The 10,701-nt window shown below is 53.5% G+C and overlaps 1 protein-coding gene across 2 annotated transcripts in view; it reads right to left on the reverse strand.

The window, feature by feature from the left end:
- Positions 1 to 906: 906 nt before the first annotated feature.
- Positions 907 to 10,701, reverse strand: part of GTF2F1 (general transcription factor IIF subunit 1) — a 10,359-nt gene continuing 564 nt past the window's right edge. Inside the window, exons 3-12 of one of the 2 annotated variants that reach the window (XM_007460569.1) lie at positions 10,076 to 10,148; positions 8,518 to 8,711; positions 7,506 to 7,676; positions 2,932 to 3,116; positions 2,217 to 2,367; positions 1,947 to 2,128; positions 1,763 to 1,836; positions 1,552 to 1,690; positions 1,250 to 1,367; positions 907 to 1,142 (exon numbers count right to left, since the gene is read on the reverse strand). In XM_007460569.1, the coding sequence (XP_007460631.1) occupies positions 938 to 1,142; positions 1,250 to 1,367; positions 1,552 to 1,690; positions 1,763 to 1,836; positions 1,947 to 2,128; positions 2,217 to 2,367; positions 2,932 to 3,116; positions 7,506 to 7,676; positions 8,518 to 8,711; positions 10,076 to 10,148 (1,492 nt within the window). In that variant the 3' untranslated portion in view covers positions 907 to 937. Of the gene's footprint in view, positions 1,143 to 1,249; positions 1,368 to 1,551; positions 1,691 to 1,762; positions 1,837 to 1,946; positions 2,129 to 2,216; positions 2,368 to 2,931; positions 3,117 to 7,505; positions 7,677 to 8,517; positions 8,712 to 10,075; positions 10,149 to 10,701 lie in introns of those variants that run through there. The other variant, XM_007460570.1, reaches the window with a different exon arrangement.

Raw genomic sequence — 10,701 nt, forward strand, 5'->3', positions numbered from 1 at the left:
GGGGGTTCAGAAGTACTCCTGCTGCCAAATTCCGTTTCCAGCAACGTGACTGTCCACGAACTCAAAAAGCCCTTCTGCTACAGCACTCCTAGCAACGCTAGATAAAACAGATGCCTAACCAACTTGTAAGAATCTAAGGGAAGCCCCAGAAACATCACTGGGAAGTTGAAAAATAGGGGCCAGATGCCGAGATCAGCAAGAAGGGGGTTTGGGATTTTGTGGCCTTGGTGGGACAGAGCCACAAGCTGAGAACCACACCTAAAATGGGCTCAGGACAGGACTTCTGGGGCACCTGCTGGGAGCATATGCAAAAACCATCTGGAAGGACTTGCCTGCAAAGCAGACCATGCGGGGAGTCTCACAGATAGAGGCCCGAGCTGGCCACGAGTCCGCCATCCCAGATCCCAAAACACGAGAACAGATCATGAAAAGGAGTCAGGATACAACAGGATGCCCGTGAGCTTCAGGTCCTAGGTGAGTGTGATGGAGGCTGTAAGTCAAGGATGCTTAAAACTAAAACTGCGAAAGAAGGGATCAAAAACAGAAGGGGCCAGACGCTGAAAACAGACCTGCTGATCTGAGAGAGAAACAAAGATACCTCGGAGAATTGGAAGACAGACAGTGAAACTAAGTGCTGAATGGGTTTAGGTGGTGGATAAGCCACAGCTGAAGAGAGAACTCGTCAAATGGAAGACCTGAAAGAAATCACCCAGCAGAAGCTCAGTGGAGGAGGTTGAGGGGTAAGGAGAGGATTAAGTTCTAGAGGTTTCGGAAGCAGGGGACTGGAGACTGAGAGAAGTAAACTGTGGAGAAAGCACTGGGGTCCTCAGACTCAGAGGGTGGGGTGACAGACGGGCAGTGGGACAGGAGGTGGTGAGTGTGGGAATCAAGAGCCCGAGGATTCTAGAAAACAGAGCATGTTTATTCGGGGGGAGCCTCACTCCTTGAGGGAGAAGTGCATCTTGTCATTGATCATCTTGAGCTCGGGGTTCAGGCGCTTGAGGATCTGGGCCAGCACGTTCACCGTCTGCTCACTGCTCAGCCCCGTCTTCTTGGTCTGGAACTTTTTCAGCAGGTCCTTGGTGGTCATGGGCTTCCGTGTCAGGTAGCGGCGCACAGCATCCTCGGTCACCTGCACGTCGCTGGAGGTGGGCAAGTGGGTGTCAGGCGGCCCTCCGTCCCCAAGGCCCCCCCTCCGAGGCCCCCCCTCCAAGCCCCCTCCCTGCTCCTGCCATCTTCGCCAGCTTACCCGCTGCTGGGGGTGGACTTCCCGGACTGGGGCTGGGGGGTGGACTTCCCCGACAGGCTCTGGGGCCCGGTGTCCAGCCGCAGCCGCTTGGCCGCCGGCGTCTCGCTGGTCCGCTTCCCTGTGGGAGCAGAGGTGGGGCTGAGCCTTGGGGCGGGGAGGCTGGACCCCTGGGGGGACCCCGGGCCAGCGGTGCCAGGATTACATGTGCAAGGGTCTCAGGGGCAGGCAGACAGGATGCTGAAAGGGAGGACAAGGACGGGGCCAAGAGGTTGTGGCGGGCAGGGTGGGACGGGGCGACTCACCCTGCTCCAGCTTGTTGGCGGCCGCCCGCAGGGTGGAGGAAGTGCTGCCCGTCTCCGTGCTGGGTGTGCCGGGCCGGCTGTGGCCCCGGGAGCTGCCGCCCGACTGCTTCCGCTCCCTCTTGGGGGGCGTCTTCTTCTTCTGGGACACCGGAGTTGGGGGTGTGAGTCTGGAGAGGGCCACGCCGTCCCCCCGCCCCAGGCTGGGCCTTACCGCCATGAAGAGCGCCGAGGAGGCCTCGCTGTCGATGTCGCTCTCCTCAGAGCTGTCTGACTCCTCGCTGCTGTCTGCGCGGGGCCAGGGGAGGGGTGTCAGGAGCGGAGGCCCCCCCCCCCCGCCCCCCCCCCCGCCCCATCCCAGATCAGGGCCCGGGCGCGGCCGGGAGGGGCGCCCCCACCGCGTCTGCGCTTCTTGTCCTGCGGCGTGGGCGCCTTCTTCCCCTCGTCCTCGTCCTTGTCCTCCTCGGGCGGCTTCTCCTCCTCGCTCTCCTCGCTGCTCTCGCTCTGCTCGTCCACGCCCTTGGGGCCCTCCTCCCGCTGGCTGACCTTGGGCTTGCCCTCCAGCTCGCCCTGGGAGCTGCTGTAGGCCGAGCAGAGAGCGGCGGAGGGTGAGGGAGCGCGTGTGCAGGCCGGCCCAGGGTCTCACACCCGCCTCCCGCCTGCCCCACCTGGAGCCGTCGGACATGTAGTCCACCTCCTGGCCCTCGAAGTCCCCGTCGTCACTGTCTTCAAAGGCCTCGTCGTCTGACCCCTTCTTTTTCTTCCTCCTGCCCCCCTTGCTGGGCGGCGCCTTCTTCTTGGCTTTGAGGGCCCGGCCGCCTGGGGAAGGGGAGACCAGGGGAGGGGCTCGGATGGGCACAATTCACGCTTTGCGTTTCCAATGACACCTGATGTCTCCGGGGCCTTTGCCCCCTGGGGAGAGACACCGGACCGGCCCCAATTCCTCCAAGAGGCAAAGAGCTGGCCCAGGGGCGCACCTCTCACCCACAGGCCAACCCGGCTGCACACCCGCACCACCCCCTTCTCTCTCACACGCAGGGCCGCCATCCCTGCCCTGTATCACCTGGGCAGCCAGAGACCATGCTTTGGCCCAGAGCCCACTGGCATGACTCAAACTGGCCAGTGCTAAGCCGTTTCCTTGGAAACGCAAGTTGAGGCCGTGGCGGAGGCCTTCCTGTGGCTCCCTGCTGCCTCCTACCAACGCTGGCGCTGGCGCTTCCCCAGGCGGCCGAGCTCCCGGGCCCAGGGGCCCATGAGTAACCAAGTTTTCCTTTCAGGGGCATTAACCTGAGTCATCACACAGCCACCTTGATAAATTATGACCGGGCACTAATCAGGCAGCTGTGCCGATCACCCCAGCCATGGAATATCTGCCAGCCTCACCCTCCTCGCCACTGGCCTCGCTGTCATCAGAGGACATCTCCAGGTCATCCTCCAGGTCGTGGATGCGCAGCTCACTGGGCTTCTTGCGCCCACGCTTCTCCTTCTCCTCGTCCTCCTCGTCCTGGTCCTGGTCCTTGAGCCGCCGCTGCTGCATGATGCTGAAGTGGTTCAGGACTTTGTTTCTCCTGTGGGTGGGGGGCATAGCAGGGGCTGACAAGGGGCCTGGCTCCAGAGCCCGCCTCCAGGAGCTGGGCCTTGTCCCGGGTGCCACCCTGTTCTTCCACCGGGCATTCCCCGGAGGGGAACCACAGACACATGTAGGTGAGACGAGGGACAAGCTGACCCCGCACATGGGGACGCACATGTGTGGCAGCAACAGCCTGCGATCACACAGGGAGAGCTGGCCCTCCTTCAGTTCCCGCTCTACCTGGAGTCCCTCAGGAGAAGACCTCACGCGATGCTGATGCCCCAGCACCTCGCTTGGGCTCGGGGCCTCTCTCGGGCAACAGAATCTGGCCATATGATACAGTCACATCCGTCGCTTTTGTTGTAGTTCATGGGTGCCTTCTTTTTAATGGCAGGGGGTACTGGCGTTTCCATTTACAGGGGTGATGGAAGTTTTGAAAAATGTGATTGCATTTAACGACAGTCTTAGGGGACTTCCCTGTTGGCGCAGTGGTTAAGAATCTGCCTGCCAATGCAGGGGACATGGGTTCGAGCCCTGGTCCGGGAAGATCCCACATGCCACGGAGCAACTAAGCCCATGCGCCACAACTACTGAGCCTGTGCTCTAGAGCCCACAAGCCACGACTACTGAGCCCGTGTGCCATAACTACTGAAGCCGTGTGCCTAGAGCCCGTGCTCTGCAACAGAAGAAGCCACTGCAGTGAGAAGCCTGCGCACCGCAATGAAGAGCAGCCCCCGCTTGCCACAACTACAGAAAGCCTGTGTGCAGCAACGAAGACCCAACTCAGCCAAAAATAAATAAATTTATAAAAAAATTTAAAAATAATAAAAATAAAGAGAGTCTTAGGATTGGATATAACAACAGGAGCAGAATTCATGGGTAGTATATAAAAAAGAATGAAGCTGTATTCAACATGGTACTGGAAGTCCTAGCCACAGCCATCAGATAAGAAAAAATAAATACAAGGAATCCGAATTGGAATGGAAGAAGTAAAACTGTCTGCAGATGACATGATACTATATACAGAAAATCCTAAACACACCACCAAAAAAACAATTAGAACTGATAAATGATACTGCAGGATATAAAACTAATATATACAAATCTGTTGTGTTTCTACATGCTAACAACAAACTATCAGAAAGAGAAATTAAGAAAACAATCCCATTTACAATCGCATCCAAAAGAATAAAATACCTAGGTATAAATCTAACCGAGGAGGTGAAAGACTTGTACTCAGAAAACTATAAGAAAGAAATTGAAGATGACACGAACAAATGAAAAGATACACCATGCTCATGGACTGGGAGAATGAATATTGTTAAAGCGACCATTCTACCCAAGGCAATCTAGAGAGTCAATGCAATCCCTATCAAAACACCAATGGCGGGCTTCCCTGGTGGCGCAGTGGTTGAGAGTCCGCCTGCCGATGCAGGGGACGCGGGTTCGTGCCCCGTTCCGGGAAGATCCCACATGCCGCGGAGCGGCTGGGCCCGTGAGCCGTGGCCGCTGGGCCTGTGCGTCCGGAGCCTGTGCTCCACAACGGGAGAGGCCACAGCAGTGAGAGGCCCGCGTACCACAAAAAAAAAAAAAAAAAAACAAAACAAAAAAAAACACCAATGGCATTTTTCACAGAACCAAAAAAATAATTCTGAAATTTCTATGAAAAGACAAAAGACCCCAAGTAGCCAAAACAACTTTGAGAAAGAACAACAAAGGTGGAGGTATCATGCTCCCTGCTTTCAAACTATAATACAAACCTACAGTCATCAAAACAGTATGGTACTGGCACAAAAACACATAGACCGATGGAACAGAATAGACAGTCTAGGAATGAACGCACATTATACAGTCAATAAATCTATGACAAAGGAGGCAAGAATATATAATGAAGAGAAGACAGTCTCTTCAATAAATGGTGTTGAGAAAATGGGACTGTTCTCTCACACCACACACAAAAATAAGCTCAAAATGGATTAAAGACTTAAATGTAAGACCTGAAAGCATAAAAATTCTAGAAGAAAACATAAGCAGTATACTCTTTGACATTGGTCTTAGCAATATTTTTTTGGATATGTCTCCCCAGGCAAGGGAAACAGGAGCAAAAATAAACAAATAGGGCAACACCAAACTAAAAAGCTTTTGCACAATGAAGGAAACCATCAACAAACCCAAAAGGTTGCCCACTGAATGGGAGAAGGTATTTGCAAATGGTTTATCTGATAAGGGGTTAATATCCAAACTACAAAGAACTCATACAACTCAACATGAAAAAAGCAAACAACCTGATTAAAAAATGGGCAGAAGGGCTTCCCTGGTGGTGCAGTGGTTGAGAGTCCGCCTGCCGATGCAGGGGACACGGGTTCGTGCCCCGGTCCGGGAAGATCCCACATGCCGCGGAGCGGCTGGGCCCGTGAGCCATGGCCACTGAGCCTGCGCGTCCGGAGCCTGTGCTCCGCGGTGGGAGAGGCCACAGCAGTGAGAGGCCCGCGTACCGCAAACAAAACAAAACAAAACAAAACAAAACAAAACTGTAATAAGTTATCACCTCACACCAGTCAGAATGGTTATTATCAAAAGACAACAAATAACAAGGGTTGTTGAGGGTGTGGAGTAAAGGGAACCCTCGTGCACTTTTGGTGGGAATGTAAATTGGTGCAGCCACTGTGGAAAACAGTATGGAGATTAAATGAAAACTACCGTACAATCCAAGATTCCACTTCTGGGTGTCTTTCCGAAGAAAAGAAAAACACTAACTCAAAAAGATATATGCCCCCCTATGTTCATTACAGCATTATTTACAATAGCCAAGATGTGGAAGATAAATACTGTACTTATATGTGGAATTAAAAAAAAAAGAACAGGGCTTCCCTGGTGGCGCAGTGGTTGAGAGTCAGCCTGCCGATGCAGGGGACACGGGTTCGTGCCCCGGTCCGGGAAGATCCCACATGCCGCGGAGCGGCTGGGCCCGTGAGCCATGGCCGCTGAGCCTGCGCGTCCAGGTGGTCGCCAGAGGGAAGAGGAGTGAGGGGATGAGTGAAATAGGTGAGGGAGATTAAGAGGTACAGACTTTCAGTTGCAAAATAAATGTCACGGGCATAAAATGTACAGGATAGGAACAGAGTCAACGATGACACAGTATCTTTATATGGTGATGATGCAACTCGACTCATCGTGGTGATCATTTTGAAATGTACAGAAATACCGAATCACTAGGTTGTACACTAGGAACATAGTGATGTAGGTCGATGGTACTTCAACCAAAAAACTCAAAGAGAAAGGAATCCGATTTGTGGTTACCAGAAGTGGCAAGAGGGGGAATTGGATGAAGGTGGTTAAAAGGTACAAACTTCCAATTATAAGATAAATAAGTACTAGCGATGTACAGTGTATGACATGATTATGATTAATTACCACTGCTGTATGTTATATATGAAAGTTATTGAGAGTAAACCCTAAGAGATTCCATCACAAGTAAAAAAATTTTTTTTCTTTCTCTTTTATTTTATACCTATATATATGAGATGATGGGTGTTCGCTAAAAGTTATTGTGGTAAACATTTCATGGTGTATGTAAGTCAAATCATTATGCTGTACACCTGAAACTTAGTGCTGGCTGTCAATTACACCTCCATTAAACTGGAAGAAAAAAAAAAAACAGGAATGAAGCTCCATTACACAAGAATGTAAATGTACTTAACACCACTGAATGGTACACTTAAAAATGGTTAAGATGATAAATTTTACATATTTTTTACTACAATTAAAATTTTTAAAAAATGAAGCAGCGATACACACTACAATGTGGATGAAGCTTGAGGACGCCATGCTCAGTGATATAAGCCAGACATAAAAGGACAAACACTCTGATTCCACTCCCTAGAGGACTCAAATCCAGAGACAGGAAGTAGATGGTGGGGGCCAGGGGCTGCGGGAGGGGTGGGGAGTCAGTGTTTCATGGGGACAGAGTTTCAGTTTGGGAAGATGAGAAAGTTCTGGAAGTGGAGGGGGCGGATGGCTGCGCAAAAATGTGAACTTACTTAATGCCACTGAGCTGTGCATTTAAAAATGGTAAACGTTATTTTATGTGTATTCTACCAGCAGTTGATCCAGCTGTGAGACCTGCCTGGGGGAAGCCATGTAGGCCGGGGAGACCCCACCCTGCTCGCCGATTCCTGCTCCAGGGCTCAGCTCAGCCACTACCCCATCCCTGGCTCTTGCACCGCCCTGTGCATCCCTGATGGTCCCAGGTCCATCGCCCCCACTGGACTGGGAGCTCCCTGAGGGGCTGGTGAGATTTGGCTTGGTCACCACTGAGTCCTCAGCTCCCAACCAGGAACGACGCTCGGGGGATGCACCTCATTTCCAGTCATGGCCCCTCCCTCACCTCTCCCACTCCTCCTCGGCCTCCTCGGCCGTGAGCGTGCGGTGCTTGGCCAGCGGCGTGAAGTTGTACCAGTTGTGCACGGGGAAGGCCTCAAAAGCCCCATCAGGGCACTGGGTAAAGATGTAGTAGGATGTGTTCTCTGTCACACCTCCCTTCTTTATGCCCTTGAACCTGCGTGGAGTTCAAAGTTACGGTCGGCCAGAGGAAGAGGCACCAGCCCCACCCTCATACACGCCCCTGCAATCCCAGGCCTGCCCCCTCTCCAGAGCCACCTGGGTCCTCCCAGCAGAATCTGAGGCTAGAAGGCCTTGGGCTGGCCCTTCGACTGTCTGAGCCTGGATTTCCACATCTGGCAAGCACGGCTCCCCACCTTGCAGAGAGGGCTTAGGGTTCCTTTGCATTATACATGTCACGGTCCTTTCTGGAAGGACCCTGTTAGATTGGCCATGAAGAGCACCGGGCCCTACAGTCAGAGCCCTCCGGATTTGCCTCCAGAATCTTCCTGGGGGCTGAACCACTGCCAGCCCCCTCCTGGTCTCTGGCATCACCCGCAAGTGGAGGCAGTCTTACAGCATGCCCCTTCCCTGCCTACAGCCTTCAGGCTCCCCTGGGCCCCAGCCCACCCACAGTCCAGCTGCAGCCTGGAGCCCACCGCCCTATCCATCTGCCCACCCTGTCACTGTCATGCGCTGTGACAGTCCCTAGGGCTCGGCGCTTCGTGCCTTCGTGCTCGCTGTTCTGCCGGAGTGCCCTTCATCCCCCTAACCTCTGTCCTCCCCACCCCCCCGAACCCCAGGTGGCCCCTCGCTGGGTGCCGCAGTACCGGAGCCCGGGCTTCGGGCATCCCGGCCCTCAGAGCTCCCGCCCGGGCATCCCCTCGGCTCATCTACCCAAGTAAAACCCTTCGCGGGAGGATGAGCTGTCACTCCTGGGCTGTCACCCCCGCTGTACAGCAGGCACACGAAAGTTCAGCCGAGGGCACCGGCGGAGCGGGGTCGAGCGCGGCACTTACTTCCGGCCTGATTTGCCGTTGACGCGGAGCAGCCAGGGCTGGTCCTCGGGCCGGAACTCCTTGAGGACTATACCGTACTTCTTCCTCCGCGCCTCCTCCCGGAGCCGCCGGTTGAACTCGCTGCCGGCACCCGACTCGGGCATCTCCTCCTCCTGGTAAATCTTCTTGTTGCTCAGGTCGCGTTCCAGCCGGGCCTGGGAGGACAGGAAGCAACACCTCTCATCCAGGGGCCTGATCCCACCGCCAACACCCTTTCCTCCCCAGAAGCTGCGCGGCGGGCAATCAAAGCCACTTGCGTGGCGAAAAGGCGCTCGGTGAATGTGGGTGAAGGGATCTGGGCAAGGCCTGTACTATGTCAATTTTTGCAGCTTTTTGAAAGTTTGAAATTATTTCCCATTGAAAAGTTAGAAAGAAGGGAAGGAAGGAAGAAAGAAAAAGATTGGCACTGACATATATACACTAATATGTATAAAACAGATAACTAATAAGAACCTGCTGTATAAAAAATAAATAAGTAAATAAAATTCAAAATAAAAAGAAAGAGAAAAGAAAAAGAAAGAAACCCCAGAATCCAACCACTTCTCATAACCTGTTTGCTCCAAACCCCATCATGGCTCACCTGGACCAGAGCCTTCACCTCCACCCTGTCCTCTCTTCACCTGCCCTCGATCCCACAGTGGCAAAATCACTTTAAAATTCTCTGTTTCTAAGCCTTTAATGGCTTCTGCTATGGATGGATGTTTGTGTCCCCCCAAAATGCCTTTGCTTTCTTTTGCTGCGCAGCTTGTGGGATCTTAGTTCCCCGACCAGGGATTGAACCCCGGCCCTCGGCAGTGAAAGCATGGAGTCCTAACCACTGGACCACCAGGGAATTCCCCCAAAATGCATTTGTTGGAGCCTAATCTCCAGTGTGATAGTATCTGGGGTGGGGCGTTTGGCAGATGATTAGGTTATGAGGGTGGAGCCTTATGAGTGGGATGTGCGCCCTTATAAAGGATTCCAGAGAGCTCCGTCCCCCTCCTGCCAGGTGAGGACACAGTGAAAATGTACCAGCTATGAAACAGGAAGCACACCCTCACCAGACACCAAATCTTGCTGGCACCTTGATCTTGGACTTCCAACCTCCAGAACTGTGATAAATAAGTGTCTGTTGTTTATAAACCACCCAGTCTCTGGTATGCTGCTATAGCAGCCTCTACAAACTAAGACAGTTTCCAAAGAAACTGGGGTCCGGGAAGATCCCACGTGCAGCGGAGCAGCTAGGCCCGTGAGCCGTGGCCGCTGGGCCTGCGCGTCGGGAGCCTGTGCTCAGTGACGGGAGAGGCCACGTCAGTGAGCAGTGGACACAACTTCTCCTTTCAGGAGAAACCTCCTGCAGGGCCAGACATATCTCACCCCCAGGGATGCCCAGCAGCTCAGCCTGGGCCTTAAGTCATCACTTATCTCCACCCGGGGACAGCTGAGGATACTAAGCCTTAGTTACTATCACAACTAAACAACTATTAGAACCACCAAGGCCAGGATCAGGTTCTCTCACGCCCTCAGAAACGGGACTTACCTGATTCCAAGTAGCGAGGTTGACTTTATCGGCTGCATTGAAAGCCATGATATTATATTTTTTGGTGGTATTTCTGGAATGGACAAGAAGAGGCAGTGCTCAATCATTCATTCATTCAGTAAACCCTCCCTGGCTCAGCCCTTTGTGCCTGCGCTCATGCTGGGGACCCATAAAAGAACCCGGGGGGGGCTTCCCTGGTGGCGCAGTGGTTGAGCGTCCGCCTGCCGATGCAGGGGACACGGGTTCGTGCCCCGGTCCGGGAGGATCCCACATGCCACGGAGCGACTGTGCCCGTGAGCCATGGCCGCTGAGCCTGCGCGTCCGGAGCCTGTGCTCCGCAACGGGAGAGGCCACAACAGTGAGAGGCCCGCGTACAGCAAAAAAAAAAAAAAGAACCCAGGGGAACTCATAAAAGAACCCAGAGGTTCCCAGTCTGTCAGGGAAGTGGGATCCATACTCCCACTTCCATTCAGAAAAAAGGGACAAAGATTTCTAGGAACCCAAGATGTGGGGATAATTGGGAGCTCAGCCCTGGGCCTGGGGGTGGGCAGGCAGGGAATGCCTCCTGAAGGAGGAAAATCCCGGAAGTGAATTTTGCAGGATCAACAAGAATCCACCCAGCAGAG

This window comes from Lipotes vexillifer, unplaced genomic scaffold (assembly GCF_000442215.2).
Source record: "Lipotes vexillifer unplaced genomic scaffold, Lipotes_vexillifer_v1.1 scaffold1011, whole genome shotgun sequence".
Lineage (NCBI taxonomy): Eukaryota > Metazoa > Chordata > Mammalia > Artiodactyla > Lipotidae > Lipotes > Lipotes vexillifer.